This window comes from Aethalodelphis obliquidens, unplaced genomic scaffold (genome assembly GCF_003676395.1).
Source record: "Aethalodelphis obliquidens isolate GAN/ISIS:26980383/991018 unplaced genomic scaffold, ASM367639v1 scaffold76, whole genome shotgun sequence".
Lineage (NCBI taxonomy): Eukaryota > Metazoa > Chordata > Mammalia > Artiodactyla > Delphinidae > Aethalodelphis > Aethalodelphis obliquidens.
This window is the reverse complement of record NW_020838020.1, coordinates 737,787-761,347: the sequence shown is the minus strand read 5'-3', so window position 1 is coordinate 761,347 and position 23,561 is coordinate 737,787. Positions and strand designations below refer to the sequence as shown.

The window sequence follows — 23,561 nt, the reverse complement described above, 5'->3', positions numbered from 1 at the left end:
TGGGAAAATATTTGTAAAAAATACAAACACATGGAGGCAAAACAATACACTACTTAATAATCAAGAGATCACTGAAGAAATCAAAGAGGAAATCAAAAACTACCTAGAAACAAATGGCAATGAAAACATGATGACCCAAAGCCTATGGGATTCATCAAAAGCAGTTCTAAGAGGGAAGTTTATAGCAATACAATCCTACCTCAAGAAAGAAGAAACATCTCAAATAAATAACCCAACCTTACACCTAAAAGGATTAGAGAAAAAAGAACAAAAATTTCCCAAACTTAGCAGAAGGAAAGAAATCATAAAGATCAGATCAGAAATAAATGAGAAAAAAAAATGAAGGAAACAATAGCAAAGATCAATAAAACTAAAAGATGGTTCTGTGAGAAGATAAACAAAATTGATAAACCATTAGTCAGACTCATCAAAAAAAAAAGAAGACTCAAATCAACAGATTTAGAACTGAAAAAGGAGAAGTAACAACTGACACTGCAGAAATACAAAGGATCATGAGCGATTACTACAAGCAACTATATGCCGATAAAATGGACAACCTGGAAGAAATGGACACATTCTTAGAAGAGCACAACCTTCCGAGACTGAACCAGGAAGAAATAGAAAATATAAACAGACCGTTCACAAACACTGAAATTGAGACTGTGTTTAAAAATCTTCCAACAATCAAATGCCAAGGACAAGATGGCTTCCCAGGCGAATTCTGTCAAACATTTAGAGAAGAGCTAACACCTATCTTTCTCAAACTCTTCCAAAATTTAGCATAAGGAGAAACACTCCCAAACTCATTCTACAAGGCCACCATCACCCTGATACCAAAACCAGACAAAGATGTCCCAAGGAAAGAAAACTACAGGCCAATATCACTGATGAACATACATGCAAAAATCCTCAACAAAATACTAGCAAACATAATCCAAGAGCACATTAAAAGGATCATACACCATGATCAACTGGAGTTTAACCCAGGAATGCAAGGATCCTTCAATATACTCAAATCAATCAATGTGATACACCATATTAACAAATTGAAAGATAAAAACCATATGATCATCTCAATAGGTGCAGAAAAAGTTTTTGACAGAATTAAACACCGATTTATGATAAAAACCCTCCAGAAAGTAGGCATAGAGGGAACTGTCCTCAACATGATAAAGGCCATATATAAGAAACCCACAGCCAAACTCATTCTCAAAGGTGAAAAACTGAAACCATTTCTACTGATATCAGGAACAAGACAAGGTTGCCCACTCTCACCACTATTATTCAACATAGTTTGGAAGTTATAGCCACAGCAATCAGAGGAGAAAAAGAAATAAAAGGAACCCAAATCAGAAAAGAAGTAAAGCTGTCACTGTTTGCAGATGCCATGATACTACACATAGAGATTCCTGAAGATGGTACCAGAAAACTACTTGAGTTAATCAATAAATTTGGTAAAGTAGCAAGATGCAAAATTAATGCACAGAAATCTCTTGCATTCCTATACACTAATAATGAAAAATCTGAAAGAGGAATTAAGAAAACACTCCCATTTACCATTGCAACAAAAAGAATAAAATACCTAGGAACAAACCTACCTAAGGAGACAAAAGACCTGTATGCAGAAAACTATAAGACACTGATGAAAAAATTAAAGATGATACAAAGAGCTGGACAGATATACCATGTTCTTGGATTGAAAAAATCAACATTGTGAAAATGACTATACTACTCAAAACTATCTACAGATTCAATGCAAGCCCTGTCAAACTACAAATGGCATTTTTCACAGAACTAGAACAAAAACTTTCAAAATTTGTATGGAATCTCAAAAGACTCCGAATAGCCAAAGCAATCTTGAGAAAGGAAAGTGAAGCTGGAGAAGTCAGGCTCTCTGACTTCAGACTATACTACAAACTACAGTAATCAAGACAGCATGGTACTGGCACATTACAGAAATATAGATCAATGGAACAGGATAGAAAGCCCAGAGTCAAACCCATGCACATATGGTCACCTTATTTTTGTTAAAGGAGGCAAGAATAAACAATGGAGAAAAGACAACCTCTTCAATAAGTGATGCTGGGAAAACTGGACAGCTACATGTAAAAAAATGAAATTAGAACACTCTCTAACATCATACACAAAAATAAACTCAAAATGGATAAAAGACCTAAATGTAAGACCAGACACTGTAAAACTCTTAGAGGAAAAAAGAAGCAGAACACTCTACGACATAAATCACAGCAAGATCCTTTTTGACCCACCTCCTAGAGAAATGGAAATAAAAACAAAAATAAACAAATGATATGTAGTGAAAGTTAAAAGCTTTTGCACAACAAAGGAAACTATAAACAAGATGAAAAGACAACCCTCAGAATGGGAGAAAATATTTGCAAATGAAGCAACTGACAAAGGCTTAATCTCCAAAATATACAAGCAACACATGCAGCTCAATATCAAAAAAACAAACAACCCAATCCAAAAGTGAGCAGAAGACTTAAATAGACATTTCTCCAAAGAAGATATACAGATTGCCAACAAACACATGACAGGATGTTCAACATCATTAATCATTAGAGAAATGAAAATCAAAACTACAATGAGGTATCACCTCACACCAGTCAGAATGGCCATCACCAAGACATCTACAAACAATAAATGCTGGAGAAGGTGTGGAGAAAAGGAAACCCTCTTGCACTGTTGGTGGGAATGTAAATTGATACCACTACTCTGGAGAACAGTATAGAGACCTTAAAAACCTAAAAATAGAACTACCATATAACCCAACAACCCCACTACTGGGCATATACCCTGAGAAAACCATAATTCAAAAAGAGCCATGTACCACAATGTTCATTGCAGCTCTATTTACAATAGCCAGGACATGGAAGTAACCTAAGTGTCCATTGACAGACAAATGGATAAAGAAGATGTGGCACATATAAACAATGGAATATTACTCAGCCATAAAAAGAAATGATATTGAGTTATTTGTAGTGAGGTGGATGGACCTAGAGTCTGTCGTACAGAGTGAAGTAAATCAGAAAGAGAAAAACAAGTATTGCATGCTAACACATATATATGGTATCTTAAAAAAAAAAAAAAAAAGGTTCTGAAGAACCTAGGGGCAGGACAGGAATAAATACGCAGATATATATAATGGGCTTGAGGACACAGAGAGGAGGAAGTGTAAACTGGGACAAAGTGAAAGAGTGGCATGGACTTATATATACTACCAAATGTAAAATAGATAACTAGTGGGAAGCAGCTGCATAGCACAGGTAGATCAGCTCGGTGCTTTGTGACTACCTAAAAGGGTGAGATAGGGAAGGTGAGAGGCTGGTGCAAGAGGGAGGAGATATGGAGATATATGTATATATATAGTTGAATTACTTTGTTATAAAGCAGAAATTAACACACCATTTTAAAGCAATTATACTCCAATAAAGATGTTTAAAAAAATGTGGCAAATCCTTACAGTGGAATATTATTCAATCAGAAAAATAATGAAGTACTGATACATGATATGAAACGGATGAACCTTGAAAAACCTTACGTTATGTGAGAGAAACCATACACAAAAAGCCACAAAATATGATTCTGTTTATATGAAATGTCCAAAATTGGCAATTCCACAGAGACAGAAAATAAATTAATTTTTGCTAAGGGGTGTAGGGAGATGGGGCAATGACAAACGACTACTATAGGTTACAAGGTTGTTTTTCAGGATGATAAAAATGTTTTGGAATTTGATAGTGGTGATGGCTGCACAATTCTGTGAATAGACTCAAAAGTACTCAATTCTATACTTTAACACTTAATTTTATCTCAATTAAAATTAAACAAACCAAAGTAAAACAACCCCTACCATATATTTATCATACAACATGGAGCATGGCATATAGAAAACCCATAATATACACTAGCTATATAACTGTTTTATCAATTTGTCTTAAAATGACAATTGCAAACAATGGATTGTAGTAATGCCTTTTTCAATTTTATACACTATAAAGTGTGGTGGGAAAGAAGACATGATATATAGAATTATGTGTTCCAAAGACATAATGCTAAAATAAAAACTCAGCATATTGAGACAACTGTAGTCTTAATTATCTTCATTCTCTAGATAAATGCATTACTCCCTGATGTCACAGACTTAACATGAATACAATTTTATATGCTATTTTATCCAGCACAAGAAGTGTTCTTCATTTACTGGTTGCTATGAAAAATTTTTGGCCACATATTCAACCTTAGCAACAGAAGAACTCACGTGGCTTTCTCGCATAATCACGTAAAGATTTATTATTATTATTATTTTTTTTTTGCGATATTAGGGCCTCTCACTGTTGTGGCCTCTCCCCTTGCGGAGCACAGGCTCTGGATGCACAGGCTCAGCGACCATGGCTCATGGGCCCAGCCGCTCCGCAGCATGTGGGATCTTCCCGGACTAGGGCACGAACCCGTGTCCCCTGCAATGACAGGTGGACTCTCAACCACTGCACCACCAGGGAAGCCCAGGATTTTTTTTTTTTTCAAAGAAATCAAATTGGGGGAAAGCTATATAGGTCAAAGAAATTATTTTGAGTTTTTATTTTATATTTTAAAATCTTACTTTAGACTCTAGCTCCTTGTCACTTGAATGTATAATATGGGATACATAGACAATATTGCAATCTCACTGCATACCACAAGGTAGGTATTTTTTAACTATGGCAAATAAAAAAGGTACATTCTAGTTTCTGAACAAATAAAAGAATAGTACCGATGGCTGTTGGTTTACACTCAAACCCAATATTGGTTATTACACTGAAGGAAGAGTCATCGTATAGTGATTAGAGAAACAGAGTCAGTTGTTACTTCCTGAGTGAGACAAAAATTCATGGCACTGCCTTGGGGGAATAACTTGGAGGAAATTTTGATTTGTGTTCTTTTTCCTATGCCATATTGTTCTCTTCAAAAGAGCTATTGTATCTTGCATACTGCCAGGCAGTGAATCAGCTGTGTCCATGCAGATCTTGTCATAATTTGTTGATAACAAGACTTTGCTGTCAGTCTGGCTTCAACTAATTGGACCTTGGATTGGCATCCTAGTCAAAGGCAGTTTTCTATGTACTGGGCATTGCTAGCAATCTATGAGGCACTTTGAGCTGAGAATTGTCCCAAGAAATGATGCCCTATGCCATAATTTTACCTATTAATTCAATCAGGTATGACCTTGGGGAGTACTGTAGTAGAGAATTTAAAAAATACTGACCGGAAGCAATAACCATTAGGAAGTAAATCACAGAGGAAGTCAATGGCATGAGATATGGAGAAGAGGTGAGCTATTTGATAATGGAACTGAAGCAGAAGATAAACAAGAGAGGCTTAAGCATGAAAATAGTGGACTATTAGAGTTGGTATTGGGTTACTAAAATTTGTGAGAAATGCTGTATTATATATCAGATGTGTTTGATACTTGGGTCGTATAATTTTCTATACAGCCTTACTTCCACAATGGATTCTTTACCGAATAAGACAGACTAAAAGACAGTATCTAAGATTACCATCTTGCTCAGCACTTGTTCCTAAAGGGTCAGCAGCCTGTGTGATAGGATTTGAGGCACACCATAACCTTATATACTTTAAACATCTAAAATTATACCACTTAAGGTGTATTTTTAGTGAAATGTTTTCAAGTATGTTCTCTTGATATACAAATATCCTACGTAATTGAACTTTAGAATTCCTTAATAGAAGGAACTGAATTGTCTAAAAAAGGAAGAAAGACATTAAATTCCAAAAATTCCAACCAGTGTGTTTATTCTCTATATTTCCCCCAAATAGGAACATAGGTAGTTAGATAGCTTGCTAATAAAAGCAATACATAGAGCTTTTACATGGACACAAAAGCCAAAATTCTTCAATATATTTTTAAAAAATATATAAGAAAACTTTTATATAATATTACCTGGGAAAAATGATTTGCTGTTCATATTTTCCATATTATAATTGGGGACTATATGATTTAAAGTATTTATACAATTTTTATTTAAAACACAAACTTTTAGAGCTTGAAAAAGTTCCCAAACATTTATTACTATTCCTTAATTTTGCTAATGAGCAAACTGAAGAAAGAGGAGGTAAACCAGAAGAACAAAAAGGTAAGTTGCTTTAGTTCAGAGCTATTTTATTTATTTTCATTTAAAAAGTTTTCTTAGATGATGGCAGACAAGAATAAGAAATGCAGTGCTGAAGACCTCAAAGTTGAAGTATCAATATTTGTTTTTGAAATGCTCTATGATTTTGCTTACCTATGAATGTCTAAATCAGTACATTTGTAATTAAACTTCAATATCTTTCTAATGTGTATTTCTACATATATGAAAGGTACTTAGTCAACTATCTGGCCTATTTCAGGTCTTCAAAGAAACTAATTAGCACTTCTTACAATCCATATAATAAGAAGTACAAATTCAGGAACTATCTTTATTAAATTACTCTTTTTTTCAAATATTTGTATAGGACTTTACAAGTGATTTCATATTCATTATCATCATCAGGAAATGGTGGCAAATCAGGAAACAGAGGCTCATAGTTTAACTGCTGGGCCCAATCATGACAATATCAAATGGTAGATTCAAAACTCACACCCAGAACTTCTGAATCCAAATATAGTTCTCCCCATCTCCAAGTTACTCCATTATAGAGATCGATTAAATCCTATCATATTGACCCCTGGTGCCTATTGATGTGTCACTCTTTTTCTAAACCTGTGTTGCCCGCTCTCCATGGACCTTTCAAGGTGGAATCAATTAAGTGCAAAGATATAGCTAGATTTGTCTGTCCAGTAATGTGGGAGTGAGCCACCTTAATTAAGTTTTCCTCAATTCACATTAACTGTTTCTTCCTCTAGGCTGCATTACTCTGGTCTCTCCATGATAGTTCTGCATTGTTTTCTTCATACCAAATGAATTTTACATGTTGTATGAATATCAGACTGTGAAAACTTTGAGAATAACTTGATATCTACTCATCTTGGTATATTTAACATCACTCTCAACAGTTTATTGCATATTGGTCAACACAGGAAAATATCAAGAATTAAAAATATATATATGCTCCAAATAAGCCCACAATTTACCTAAAGTTAATGATAATTGATGACAGTAATACTATATTTTAGCATACACTTTTACTATCAATAAAATATTTTCTAAAAATAATATCAATAAAGTAAGAATCTTACCTAGACCATGCCTATGTGTTGACATTGGTGGTAAGACAGTCCAAGTCTTGGTTTTGGGGTTGTAACATTCAACACTGTTCAGTGTCTTTAAACCATCTCGACCTCCAATTACAAAGAGTTTGTCATCAATAACAGCCACACCAAACTGCAGTCTCCTGCCGTTCATCATCCCTGCCTGGATCCACAAATTTGTTCTGAGGTCATATTTCTCTATGGTTGTAGCTCCTGATAAAACATAAAATCACATAGTCACCATTTACTACTAATCCAACAAAGAATCTTCCCAAGACACTGTACAAACTAGGATGCGAAAACATTCTTGTCATGTTCATTTTTCTTGAAGAAAAAAAAAATGGCAGAAAAAAGAAGTAATGTAAGTACTTTATTTTCTCTTCTTGGCAGACACTAATGATTAAAGTAGACACATATGTTCAGCTTGTTTGAATTACATAATGGTCTCATGCTAAACTATTGATTCAATAGAATCATTGTTGGGCATGACACAGTTCTGTGAGTAGATTTTACAACTTTCCTTTATCACTGTTTGCTATGAAAAATGCAACATAATCCTAGCTTGAAAAGACATTTATTAAAGCCCTTTTAAATAGCTAAGCTATGTATGTTATCTGTATAATTTCTTAAAGTGAAGAGAAGTTAATAAATTCTTTACCAAATTTCTCTTTAAATTTGTCTATGCCTTAAATAGCAGAAGGGTTTAAAAGTCAATTTTAAGATATGTAAACAAATGTCAGCTGTGCTTTTTTTTAAACCTTATTTTTAAAAAATGCATTCGGGGAATAACAATAGAATTTAGAGACATAAAATGATCTTCTGTCCTTATCAACTCTTAGAATCTCTAAACAAAATAGCTTATCTTTCCTAAAAGCTTTTTATGTATAAATTTGAGAAATGTAGTAAATCTGACTAATAAAATAGAAATCGAAAGAATAAGCTAAATTGCTGATGAGGTGTGTTTTAAGGGATTCAGTTAAACATTTCACATTAAAAACATTTACCTTGAACTAGTTCACAACTGTTTATATGATAAAATATAAACCAGCAAACACTGATTTTGCTTCAGTGTTTGATCTTAATGTTTACACTCACATTCAGTTATGTTTCATTTTCAGTGATTAAATATCCCTACATTTACAAGTCAACATTCTTGGGTACTTTCACTTATGCACTAAAGATCATTTTACTTGTAATGTATTACAAGTTTGCAAACTAGGGAAGACATTCCTCAGGGGACTCATTTACTTTGTAGAACATAACCAGCAATGAACTAAATAAATATAAAGAACTTGGCAGGAAAAGTTTTGCTAATTGAAGTAAAATGGTATAATTTATGCTCAATTTTTATTCAAAAGTGACAAAGCTGTACTAATATAAATGCTGAGTTAGAATGAATTAAATCTGTTTTTTTGAAGTTATTAAATATATGAGCTAATTTTCATACAACTAAACATTAAGTATTATAAGACTATTATTATTTTTAGAGTAAAAATAAACTGGAATATTCATAAAAGTCATTTGATACTGTTTAGTAACATAAGATAAATTATTTAAACAAAAGTGCTTCTTTTATGCTTAAATGTATTTATTATGTTTTATTGATATGTTAAATGTTTTATTCAAATATGTACAAATTGAAATTCCAAGGTGAACTAAAGTGTTAAATAATTTCAAAGTCATGTGAATTCTCAAAGCTTGATAGCATTGGGATTCCATGAATGCCTAACTAAAAATTAAGAGTTGTATGCAAATACCTCTCTCTTATGACTAACTCTTGACAAATCATGGCAGAAGAAATAGGGTAACCTAATACTAATTAACACAATCCCAAGAGGCACGTATTTGCAGGTCTGGAATTAAATGTCTTCCACTACTTTCTTCTCCAAAACCTTGGTCAAATTCTTTGCATGGTGTTTAAGGTACATTCATCCTTCTCAGAGAAAATCATTGAGAATGTGTGAGGTTAAGGGCCTCTGAACAATAAAAGGTGTTGGTATTCAAAGGGGAAAGTGAGGACTTGATTTGAGTTTCAAAGTTTCATTGAAACAAGCTAGATGTGTTTTCAACCTCAACACATGGCAGGATTTTTTACTTTTACAGTGTTTTTCCTCTAGCTGCAGTTTTCAGAGGTGAACTATACATTTTATCCTAAAGTTGCTACATCAGAAATAGGAGTGCATTCCTGCTTTTTTTTTTTTTTTTTTTTTTTTAATTTAGAAGCTGTGTTAATTTACTACGGCTGCTGAGAAAAATTATCTCAAATTTAGCAGTTTAACAAACATGCATTTATTATCTTACAGTTCTGGAGGTCAGAAGTTCAAATTACGTTTTGTGCTAAAATCAGGGTGTTGGCAGGGCTTTCTTTTCTTTCAGGAGGCTCTAGAGAAGATCTATTTTCACTCCAGTCTTCAATTTTGCTTAGTCAAAAAAAGTTTCATAATACAAAACAAAGATTTCTTGATTTGTAGAGCTTACTTATACTAATCAATAAGTTGATTATTTTCTTATTCAGACTGTAATATAAATGTTTTGTCTAGTTTTTAATGCTCACAAACTTAAAAATATGCTTGCTCTTTTTCTAATGCAAGTTATTAGTGATAATATTCTTTAAGGTATTTTCTCACCAGCATACTTCATTAGTTGACTGTATAAACTTCCCAACTGTATTATACTTTTAAAAATGTATCAGTTTGTTTGTGAGTTCTGTTGTTTTCTTTTGCTTATAAGAGTGTATGTATCCCCTTGGTGGTTTCCTGAGTTAGAGGAAGGACAAAGCCATTCTCTCTGAGCAATGTTACTCTGAGCTGTTCCTTAAAGTAAAGGCAATATTTGTCATCACAAAAATTAAAAACAGAATATGAACAAGAGTGGGCTACTGTGCTGGTAAGTAATACAGTTGAAAGAAATAAATAAGGAAAGTTTATTTTAAGACATAGTTACTCTCGGGTTCATGAAACCATCTCTAGTTATCTCAAATGCCTGCAAAGCAGAGGCACAACTCTAAAATGTGTGACTGCAGGCACAATAGTATCCAGATTGCTTTCATAAACTCTCTGTCAATAATCTGAATGACCTTGGAAGATGGCCTCCAGCTGCAGATGAGAACACAGCCTCACCAACCCCTTGTTTTCAGCCTTTTGAGATCTTGAGCAGAGAATCCAGATGTGCTTTCCTGGACTTTTGACTTACTGTGCGCTAAAAGATGGCACTTGTTTTAAAAAGGTCTTTATGGCAATGTGTTATAGCAGAAATAGAGTTTACTTTAATTTGCATTTTAAAAATTTATAAAGTATCTGTTTTCCAAGTTCAATAACATAACTAGAAAGTATTGATACAATATGACTACAAAAATTATTTCCTCATGACAAAACAAATAGCAGGCTCCTTTCTCAAAATATAAAACGGAGAATAAGTGCTCAAGATGTTATTCAAGTGTGGCTCTGGGTCTCTTTGGAGTTGTTCATTCATAGAGCCAAATGTGATTATTTGGAGAAGAAAAATAGGAATTAATACTTGCACGTTCTATTTTGGCATTACAGACAGCAGGACTTATTCCATATCTATAATTCAAATAATTAACAATCTTACTTATCTTGAACACAACACAGAATAAAATGATAGGAGTTTTCTGAACAGACACAACAGATGCCACAAAAATATCCAGTAAAGAAGGTAAAACTCTTATTCAACTTAACAGAAAGGACCTCAGGTATTCTCACAGAGCCTTTTTACTATAATTTTAACACAATGTTAATAAGCTTAGTTACTTGATTTTCAAGACTTTTTACAAACCTACAAGTCAAAATGATCTGGGGGAGTTGAAAGTAGCAATAGCTGATAGTGAAGGAATAACCAGAAAAAAGAAATATTGTTTTAACTGAAATAGAACAATCATTTATAGCTGTTAAAAAAAAAACACATTATATAATGACTAAAGAACATTTTGGCCCAATAATAATGGTGATCCTGGTGCCATCAAATCATTTGGAAAAAGTTAAATTAGTCAGATGTATTCTTTTTAAAAAAAACAGTAAATATTGAGAAGGATTCTGAAAATTTTTTAAAGCAAAAGATATGTTTCATGATACTTAACATAAGACATCAAGCTTTAAAGAAGGTATTATTATAAAAATTACTTATTTCTTGAATTTTTCATAGAATAAAATTTTCATTGTCTTTCATGTATCTGCATACTTATGAAAAATATAACTTCGAGATAACATTCTTACACTTATATAAAAAAGTATTATTGCAGAGAAAATATTTTTCAAGCACAAATAAAAGTCTTTACTTTTTAGATAATTCGTTATATTTTATTAGGATGGCATTGTAGCATTTCATAATCATCAAAATACTTTCATGTGCACCAAATAAACAACCAATGAAATTCTACATCCCCCCAGTATAAATATTTGTACAATGATAATAAACTGATAAATAGCTATGTACAGACACTCCCCGACTTTCAATGGTTTGACTTATGAATTCTCTGACTTATGATGGTGTGGAAGTGATATGTATTTGATCGAAATTGTAAGTCGAATTTCGAATTTTAATCTTTTCCCGGGCCAGCAATATGCAGTACAATACTCTCTTGTGAAGGTGGGCAGGACAGTGAGCCGCAGCTCCCAGTCAGCCATGTGATCACGAGAGTAAACAACTGATAACTCTTACAGCCATTCTGTTTTTCACTTTCAGACAGTATTCAAAAAACTACATAAGATTTCCAACACTATACTATAAAATAGGCTTTGTGTTAGATGATTCTGCCCAACTGTAGGCTACTGTAAGTGTTCTGAGAATGTTTACGGTGGGCTTGGCTAAGCTCTGATGTTCTGTAAGTTAGGTGTATTAAATGAATTTTCAACTTACTATACTTTAAACTTGCAATGGGGTTATCAACATGTAATCCCGTTGTAAGTTGAAGATTTGTATAGAGACATAAATGTATATATATCATTAAGCTTAATGCTAGATTTTGAAGTATGTATATACATCTCAAAACCCAAGCATTTTGTTTAGTTTATACTAATTTCACTAAAATCAAGAAATAAAAAAAGATGCCAACTTCTTGGCTCATAACCAAGGGAAACAAAAGTATGGAATATCATTTTAATTATTTGTATTTCATGTAACAGTCCACCTTAATAATTAAAAATTATTATCTTTAAAATCTTAGAAAAAAAATTAAAATTTCTGGAAGTTGGCAAATAAGTAAAATACAAAAATCCATGCAATTTTTAAAAATGAAAATAACCAGATTGTGCACAGAACAGAAGAACCTATTTAAATAGCACCACTAAAAGTAAATTATTTAAAAATAAAATCAGCAAAATAGGTTACAAATAGATAAAGAAAAAAAGTAAAACTCTGTTGAATAATATCAGTTTGAATGAATACAAAGAATCATACTAATTTTGAATGAGATGGTTTGTTATTGTGCGAATGATAATTATTATCTTATAATCACAATTTATATAATAATATTTGTACAAGGTATTTATAAAATTATACTTGTGTTTCTCTGGAAATTTGAAAGTCAAATATTAGGATATACATTTTTAAAAGCCAGACAATCTCCAATACAAAGGAATCTTGAGGAAATAATGGCCTACCAGATATTAAAAAGTATTGTGTAACTAGAGATTTTAAAAAGATGGCTTTATTATGAATGAAAATGGCTATATTAATAAATATGAAAAGAAAGCCAGAAATAACTCTAATATGTGAGTGTAATATAGTAAAAATGGCTGTTCAAATCAGTGAAAAAACATTTTATTATTCAAATAAATAGTGTTAAGATAACCAGTTGTCCTCTGGAGAAAAATAAATAACTTAAAGTCCTGCCTTACTCGTTACACCAGAATGAGGTTTAGATGAGACAGGGCTAGAGCACACCACACAGTGCCACAGAAATAGCATATGTGTGGTTCTTTTCTCAGGGCTCCACATGCATTAACAGGGACGGGAATTTTAAGTAACCTGCCTTCGGTCACACTCTACTACAACCTTAAACATCCTAGAAGATGAAAACGTAGTTGATGAACTTTCACTTCTAGGTGGTCCTAAGATCAAAAGTCCATGAGGGAAAGCATGAGACCCAGAAATTTTAAAGTATATGTATATATATGATCACTAACCACCTCAATATAAAATATAGTTACATCAAAAATAAACCAATTTAAAAAACCCAAAGACTGAGAACATTAACAACAAAACTGTTTTATAAATATAACAAGGAGTGAATTTCCTTGATATGTAAAAAGCTTGTATAAATCAAGAAGTAAATTAGAAACATTAAAATAGGAAAACACTAATGAAATTAGCAGGTAATTAATAGAAAATCAATATGAATACCATGTAAATGTTGAAAGATTTACTTAAGCTTTCCTAAAATTAAATAATAATTTTATTAAATAATCTTAATAATTTATTAATAATCTTAATAATCATTAAATTTACAAAAAATTTAGAAAATGTATAATTTTGATATTCACATCAAAACCAACTGGTTGATATTAAATCAATGCAACTATTATGGGAGGTGTGGAGTGTGTGCGTGTGTGTGTAATAAAATACATGGAGCATTTAGGAAATGGAGGAAGTTGAATTTTTGATTTGTAACTTCCTATTTTAAAGAGTTTGCCATAAATACATCTTAGTTCTGTTATTAAAATACTAATTCATTATTTTTAAAAGCAGTTTTTGGTGTTGCTAAAGATGTCATAGGAAAGAGACTTTAAAAAAGTAACTCAAAGCTTGTAGTTATTATTTCTATCATTATTACTAAGCCACCTTTTTTACAGTAAAAAGCTCATGTATTAAAATAACTTTATAGCAAAAGAACACATATTAAAACATTATTACAAGTATACTTTATTTTTTCATTTTCTTAATAACTGTTCACTGAACATAAACTCATACTACTTGAAATTTTCCAATTATTTATTTTTATAACTAACATTTGCATAAATTAAACCAAGCCCTTGTTATTTATATTATTATTAAAATACTCTTTTAAGATACTTCTTAAAAACCTTTTGAAAAGTTTAAAAACTTTTCAAAACACTTTCCATATAATATTTATTAGAATTTTTCTACCCTTTTTGAATGAAAGAAAATGTCAGCACTTGTGAATGAAAGGAAAAATGACTCTTATGACAACTGAGTTCTAGTTGTAGTATTACTGAGTGTATGACACAAACAAAAGTCACTCAAATGCCTTTTCATCAGTATAGTAAAAAAAATGAGCGCTCATTGATCTCCACCTAAACTATAAACTCTTGGAAAGTACATTTTTGTCTTTTTCATAAATGAGCACCCACCCTTACAAAGATATATTAATTGAAGGCTCTCTATGACCTACTAATGTTTATTAAAATTGAGGGTTTATATTAGTACCACATTAGGTGAAAATGCAGTGACTTCTACTTATGTCTAAATATTTCGTTTGTTTTTGCGGTACTCGGGCCTCTCACTGTTGTGGCCTCTCCTGCTGCGGAGCACAGGCTCGGGACACGCAGGCTCAGCGGCCATGGCTCACGTGCCCAGCCGTTCCGCGGCATGTGGAATCTTCCCGGACCGGGGCACGAACCCGTGTCCCCTGCATCGGGAGGCGGACTCTCAACCACTGGACCACCAGGGAAGCCCATGTCTAAATCTTTTACTTCTCCTTCTCTGTGAGTTTCTATCATGGAAGTAAGCTGAGGTAGCCCTGCGAACTCTCTCCTTCTTTGACAGAGAAGAACCACGCATTGGAGGATTAAGATCTAGTACTTATGAAACATGCATAAACACACACAGGCTTTTTTCCCTGTGGGTTTGTAAAAGGAGACTTGATTTAGAAAAAGAATGTACTTATGTATTGAACATTCACTGGGAGATTGATCAAAAAGAATGTACTCACTAAAAAGAATTTATAATTATGATGGCATTTTATCATAATACACTAATTTATTACTCAATCCGCATTCATTGAAAGATGTACACAATGTACAGTTAAGTGGTGCAAATCCTCTGACCACTAAAAGGCAAAATAAAGTTTTTACTAGACTAAATTTTGAAGAATTTAACTTATAATTTTAACCCTGATCCATCCTCAGAAGAGACACTGGAAATGGTTACAGCCAAGATAGTCACTAAGCTTTGTGTCTTTCTAGTGAAGATGAGCCCATGAAAGAAAACTTCACTGACAAGCGATTCAATTTTTAACTGAGAGAACCTTCCTTCACTCTTTATTACAGAACATAGCTTCTAGGAGCTGAAAGTCCTTTGTCTGCAGACTCATTGAGAACAATGTAAACAACCAGAATTTAATTTAACACATGAGCATCTTTCCTGATTCTAAAGACTGTCAAGGAAGCAGTTACCTTGACTTTACTTTGTTCTTCCCCTGAGACCCTTGGGGAAGAAGTATGGTTCTTCCCTAAAATATCTCTTAGCAGCCTGATAAGTCAACACCTATTCCAGAAGAAAACTCTTTGTGTCTGTAAAACAAACTGGGTTTAGGCTGACATGACGTTATTCGTAATTTTGAGTTGTTTCTACAGCTTGGTGCAAACTGATGACCTTGAAATGGTAATCTCCAATGATATATTTCAAGTTCAATGAAAACGTACTGAAGTGGAACTAAAGTGACTGAATGGAGTTACTGAGGCAGACATTAAATAGTAGTCCTCAAAAGGGCAAATATGAAAGAATAAGTTTTCTTTTATTATATTGCTCTTCTTCAGAAAAAGTCATACAGTATTTTAAAGTTATTTCCCCCACCTAACTGCAAATGCTTAAATTTCTCTGGCACAGTATTGTAAGTGAATCATTTTATTAAAGCCATATGATGATCACTACTGAGCTAAATGCTTTAGAAATTATCCAGTTGTAGAACTGCAGTATGAAAAGCTGTTTTTTAAAAGTTCTTGATAGTGCAGTTTGTTCAGTTCAAGCCAAGGAGTAAAAATCAGGTCAAGATGGTTAATTCCACCTATCTATTTCAATTTCCATTTTTGCTTTTCAACAATACAGGCAATGATGGAAAGTGTGATGAGACAAATTCAGGATAAAATGATCTGGCCAAGTCCTTTGAATAGAAAGAGAGAAATATCAGTTCATCCCTACAGTTAGATAATTTAAAAATTTTACATTTATGAAAATCCAAGGTACCCATTAAATAGTCAAACATCATAATATGCTCAATAATATGCTCAATAATAAAATGATTCAATAAAATAATTTCAAGGAAATTTTTACTTCATAGTTAAGAATTAATGCTTTCTCTCCTTTTACGTTTTTTTTCACCAAGATTCCTGTTATTGTTAACTATATTAAAATTTGCTTTGAGTTCACATGAAAGATGTAGAGCTGTATGATCAGACACCTGGTTGTTAATGAAAATCAGTAATTGACATGTGGCTGCAAGAAGGCCATTAACAAGGAGGCAATGCAAACATGTAGAATAAAGGATGGTTTTAATTCTTTCTCCTGTCCACTCAGTCAATCACAATCTAAGGGAAGAGTCACTGCTATTGTTGTCTTGACATGCCATCAGCATGCTTGACATATATCTTTAACTAGGCTCCAATTGGTGTTCACAGTTAGCACGCATAAGGTAAACAGAACGATGTAATGATACAGTTTTCTTATTTTTTTTCTGTTTTACCTCTAAAATTTATCAATTTGAAAGATTCTCAACTTTTAACTCTTTGTTAACTCTTTCTTTGGAACTAAATAGTCTCTTATAAATGCCTTAGTTTAAGCTTGAGGGACCCCTGCTTGCCTGCTGCCATGCTGGATGCAGGACAGCAGAGTGGGACTGCCTTGTGTCAAAAAGAGATCAGTGCCTCTCAGAATCTTGATTCCCCTTTAACCAAAGCAAAGGAGGGCTTCTTATTCATACACTTGTTCCTGTCAGTCTTCTACCCTAACATTCTAGTCCTCTTTCTCTGCAGTATGATCGTACAATATCTCCTCAAATATAGACGGTCCTAGCTTTGCATGGTTCTGGTGTGAATAAATTTCATTTACCATGGCTTAGTTAAATAAAACAGCCCCTCCCAATTTTAGTTACCACAACATATTAACTGTGAATCACTGCATAAAATACAAACTTTGCTACTAGCTCTTCAGTCCACAAATCACTACTTAAACAACAGATGTACCTCATGATCAGTAACGAATCACCTCACTTTTTCCAAAGCCTGCAGGTGATTGATCATTGAACTTCTGTTGCTGAGTTCATGCACAGACCCCTGTGTTGCTTTTTTGTCTCCTATGATAAACTCACTGTCATTTAAAAATAAAAAAAGATAATTGAAGAAAGTATTTGCCAACAAAGAAGTTAAGTGGAGCATATAAAGAAAAAGGTGAGAACACTGAAAGTGATATTACAGTAGATACACATACTTCCATACCCAGTTTGTTGAGGATAGCTCCTGGAGCTTTGTTTGCACAGTTGGGCTTCCTGTGTAAGGGTCATGCAGTCTGAGCTTGCTCCCAGCACCTCAAAGAATGCTCCTAAGAGGATAAACAGGTAGACCAGAAGGCTGCTTATGGTGGGACATTGTAAACATGTACAGAAACTGTCCACTCCAGCTGCCAATAAATTAGAGTTGGGTCAAGGGAATATACATTTGGCACCACAAGTTTCCTAGAAATATGATATGGAGATTTATTTTCTGCAGTAACAGAGGTTGGAAAATTTTTTTTTCCATGAAGGGTCAGATAGTAAAAAACAGAGCCTTTGTGGGTTTCCTTATGGGTCTCTTTGTTGCAACCATATGGGCATTATAGAGTGAAAGCAACTGTAGACAATAGGCAAACAAATGAGTGAGTCACAATTAAATTTTATGGGCATTGAAATTTGAATTTCACAAAATGCTAATATTCACTAAATTCACCATGAAGTATTATTCTTTGTTTGATTATTTTCAACTCTTATAATGTATAAACCAAAGCCATACAGAACAACCGGTAGGTTAGCTTTGGCTTTTAGTCCATTGTTTGCCAGTCCTTACTCTTAAAATACCAATAAAATATAAATATTTGGAGAAAAAGACACCCAACAAATGTTTATTGGTCATAATAAATCAAAGAACTCTTCCTTTTAGAAAAACATTTATTAAATTTTCATATAGCAATTTGTATATAAGATTTAACTAATCAGGGTGGCCTTTCTCAGCCAACCTTCATAAAAATAGCAGCACTGTTCCCTTATCCTGTTCTTCCCATCCCCCTTTTTTTACTTTTAATTATATTTCTTGATAACTAGTCATTGCATAAACTAAACTAACTTGTGTATTTGTTCTTAATCTGCTGAATATAATTTAAACTGCAACAGACCAGGGACTTTTGCTGTTTGGTTTACCAGCACTGAGAACAGTGACTGGAGATTAGTAGGTGTTCAGTGAATATTTGTAGCAGAATTAGATAATCCAAAAAGGATGAATTAATAACCTGGGAACCCAAGAAATGCTGGGGAACTGGCAGTAGAATGGATACAATTGTAACCCAATTTCATAATTAGTACTTTCCAATTTGGGGGGCAGAGATTTAAAAAATCAACAAAATCTATTTTATTTTCCTAATTTTGGGAAAAAAAGTAATATTAACAGAACAATCAGAAAGTCACATTTTCTGTTCAACACGTGAGTACCTATAAAAATTAGTTTAATTTAATAGAATTATAATTAGACTGCCAAACATGAAACCATTATTATTCATGCCCATGCTTCAAAGGTAGACCTAGGCAATGGTCACCCTTACAGATTCCTGTAAAGAAACCACTTAAAAGGAAATTGTAATTATGTACAACAAAAAATACCTCTGACTAGAATGTAATGACAATAGATCAAGTAAAGATTAAGAATAGTATAATATGTGAACATAATTTATTTGTATAATTGGTACAAAACATATTTATTTGATTATAGTAAAGAATAATAGCTGTTTTAAAATTCTTTTAATCTGATAAATATTAAATTGATACTGACATTGAAATTTTGATATATATAAAATGTAGAAAACAATGGTTAATATATAGGGTTAAAATATATATGTGCAAATCAGATGTGCAAAAGCATAACTATATTTTTTATAGGTATACACATGTTGTTCATTAACTTCCTTTCAAAAGGAACTTTGTCTAAAAGTCAAAAGCTTACTAATGAGACCTTTCTTGGCTGGATTTGTTCTGTGAACTGTAAAAGTCTTAACCCTGAAAACTAGAGTTTTAAATGTGAAAAAATTTGCCAGCACTGAATAATATGTAACATTTCAAAAGATTACCTCCACCATTATTTATTGAGTCAGCATTCAGTTAAGTTTTTTACATGTGTCCTTGTCTTGATATTTGTCATGGTATCTCAAAGAGGTATGTGATATTATTGTCATTATATATATGAGGAATACCAACATATAGAATACTTAATTATGTTGCTAAAGAATACAAGGCTCACACAGCTCTGTTATAATTTTACTAAAATAAGTAAACATCACTCATCAAGTGGTATTTGGGGTTGTTAGTGAGGAATTAGGCTTTAAAGTCTGTACACCAGCCAAAAGTCCTAAAATAACTAAAATTGTTTTCATTAAAATCCCTTACATTTCTACTAAATGCACATTAATATGGACTTAGACAAATATACACACAGATATATAGCTGTGCTTTGAAAAGTTTAAATTTAGTATGGAAACATTCTTTGTTGGGTATTTCTTTGTTGTTGATACAAAATAAAATACCTAGTTTTCTTTTGTATAGTTTGTTCTTATATAAAATTAAAAGTAAGTAATTAAATGCATAATGGTACTCCTAGCACAACACAGATACTGGAACTTTCTGAGGCATCAGCATTTTCACTTCTCCCATCTCTTGCTTACTCCAGAGAAATTGAGGTTGACATCACACCTCATCATTGAAATGATTATCTCTATCTCTCTCAGCAGGTATGGTTGGATTCCTTGAGTAATATGTATAGTTAATATGACTCAAGTGTAACAGAGTAAATTAAATGTGCTTATTCCCTGTGATATTTATTCATGAATTTTGCTCTTGGTATTAAATCATCTCTTGATGGGTATATCATTATGCGTGTAGATCATTATCTACAAGTCTACATGAGCATTTCTGAACCACATTAGTGCTGCATGATCTTAAAAGGAAATTTTAAAAGTCAGGCATCAAGACTACCTGAGTGTGAAACAGAAATAACATAAAATTCTTCAAAAGCTTTGACATTAAATAAAAATACATCTGATAATTCCAGTATATCAAAGAATATTTCATATGCATTAAAAAATCCCCAAAAGCCCAGGTTGTTATCCAACATGTGAAATGTTATTACTAGTAGAACAAAAAACATGAAGAAGCAAATAGGTTTAGTAATGAATAGCCATAGAGAAAACAGCATATTTTTGTGATTTATTTACTCATATATTTGTATGGTTTTCAAGAAGCAAGAAGATTTTTTTCATGATTTCTTTTCCACGCATATTTTTTGCAAGTCATGTTATAATGTCTATAACATTGGTTAATGTATCTCTTATTCATGAAAGTGCAGTGGTCACAAAATGTTACTTGTACATGACTGCTCACAGCAGTTTTACCTATAATAGCTAAAACTGGAAATATCCCAGGTGTTCATCAGCAGGAAGCTGGATAACCAGATTACTATTAAGGAATTCAAAGGAAAGAATAAATTATTGATACACATAACACCATGGTAGAGTCACCGAAGTATGCTAGTTGACAGAAAGTTTAGGTAAAGGCATATGAAATGTGTGATTGCATTCATATGAAGTTTAAGAATAGACCAAATTATTTTAAGCAGAAAGAAATTCAGAGAAGTGGTTGTCTTGGAGATGTGGAAGCTGGGGACTAACTAGGAAGGGATATGAGGGAGCTTGCTGAGGTAATGGCAATGTTTTCTATCTTGTAAGGACTTTGAATTACATAAATATATGTATTTGTCAAAATTCATTTAAAAGTACATTTAAGATTTGTGCATTTCATTGTATGTTAATATTGTCCAAAAGCTCTAAAATAGTATTGAAATCTAGTTAATAATATGATGATGTGTCCAGTATGAACTGTACTTATGTCTACAACCTTGAAATGTATTAAAAATATGATAGATGAATAGAGGAATAATAGTTGGATAAATATGTGTTAAAGCAAATGTAGCATAATTTTAACTGTAAAATCTAGCTGAGTATGTGGAAGTTAACTGAATGATTCTTTTAAGTTTTATATATGTTCAAAAATTTTGTATTATTTTGGGAAAATGAAAGCAGATGTATTTAACATAACTGGATTGGTATAATAAAAGTGGCAAGAACACAATGCTAAGATATAGATGAGGGATAAATAAGGCTAACTGAGAAGCCATGGGTGAGAGAATATTACAATAGGGTTAGACAAGCAAAGAAAGAGGGATAAAAGGAAAAAGACACTGAAGCATCAGATAATATATATATGTGTGGGTAGTACTGCAACCAGTGTGGTGCTTCATAGCTGAGGAAGTGAGTTGTGAAATTTGGTAAAGATTAAAAGTATCCTTCAAGACATTTATGGTGGAGAGAAAAATAGGAAAAAACTGCTGGTTAAATTTGTAATGATAGCTGGTGAAGGATAGATGTTGCACTGGTAAAGAATATTGGGCTCTTCCTGGAGGAAGGGGGCCTAATGAAGGTTTTTATTTTATTATTTTATTTATATCTTTGTGTTTTAATGATGATGCTAAAAGCTGTGATAAGTTACTTTGGAAATAATGAGCTGTATGAGTACGATTGGAGAGAGACTGGAGGTAGGGAGATCATTATCTAGTTTAGTAATGTGTTGTCAGGAAAAATGGTCCATTTGATAAACACATGAAATATCCCAGGTTTGCAGGCATAAGATGACAAAGCTTCAACTAAAGTAGTAGAAATGCTGATGTAAATCAGACAGTCCCTGATAACTGATTAACTATAGAGAGCAGAGTAATTCTGACAACTAAAATTTGAAGCCAAGTTAGATGGAAGTACTAATAGTAGGGTATAGTCTAGATATTAACAGGTTTTTTTTTATAGTAGGAAATATAATTACCTGTGTTGAATTATAGAACTTTTTATTTAATAAGTATACCATGTATTTCAGCCTAGAAATATTTAATCCCAGAAAAATAGGATTTTTATATTTCATATCTAAAAGTTGCTTTTTTCATATGGATAATTTTTCTTTGAGGAAATAATATACACATAAAAGTTAAATTTTAAAAAATGGATATTTTAGAGCATATTTAATTTTTTCAATTACTTTCTTTTGTATTTCTTAAAATAATAAAATAAGGTTTATTTACCTGTCCTGGGATTTTTTCTTTATCCTGTACACTAGAGAACTAGTTCCAAACTTCAGTAAAATTATAAATAAAAATCACATATTAAGAATTAAAAGTATGTCGGAATTTTATGCTGATATTTTAAAAAGTCACTTTGAGCACATCTCATCATTAACAGGTTAAAGGTGGGAAAAAAGGGTAGAAGAAAGATTACCAATTTTGGAATTACACAGATCCCTAGATTTAAAGTCTACCTTAATTTTAACTACTTACTAAAAGGTAAAAATAAGAAGTTTCTTAACCTCTGTCAAAATCAGAATGATCAAGAATATACTCTCAACCTAAATTTGCTGTAAAATGTAAATGAAATTTTGTATATAATGGTGCTTGGAAGTTAGTAAAGCACATGTTATTGGGGGGGTGTTGGGACAAGATGGCAGAATGGGAAGATCCTGGACTCCCCTCCTTCCACAGACACACCAAAATTACAACAACACATACAGCAACTATTTCTGAGAATGACCTGAAAACTATCAGAAAAGATTTTCCACAACTAAAGATAAAAAGAGGAAGCCACATTGAGATGGTCAGGAAGGGTGCAGATGCAGTCTGCCTGGGACCCACACCCGCAACACTGGAAACCAGGGACAGGAATGATATCACATTTGTGGTGGTCCTCCCTGAGAAACAAAGCCTCGAAACCCTACATGAATCTCCTGAACCCTGGGGACTTGCACTGGGAAGACAAGCTCCCACAATGTTAGACTTTGAAAACAAGCAAGCTTATGTCCAGGAGAGGCAGAGGGGTATAGAAAACCAAAATTTGCTCTTAAAGGTGCATGCAAAACTCACTTGCTCTGAGACCCAACACAGAAAAAAGCACCTGAGTCATACTGAGGGGATTTATTGATTAATTTTAAGGTGTGTTTCCGAGGGACTGGGAGCTGTTAGGACTTTCTCTGGGTATAGAGGAACTGGCAAGGGCCAGTCATTTTTGTTTG

At 32.9% G+C, this 23,561-nt stretch overlaps 1 protein-coding gene across 2 annotated transcripts in view; it reads right to left on the bottom strand.

The window, feature by feature from the left end:
* Positions 1-23,561, bottom strand: part of KLHL1 (kelch like family member 1) — a 379,998-nt gene that overhangs the window by 61,966 nt on the left and 294,471 nt on the right. For both annotated transcript variants that reach the window (XM_027092284.1, XM_027092285.1), the window contains one exon: positions 7,238-7,462. In XM_027092284.1, the coding sequence (XP_026948085.1) occupies positions 7,238-7,462 (225 nt within the window). The remainder of the gene's footprint in view (positions 1-7,237; positions 7,463-23,561) is intronic.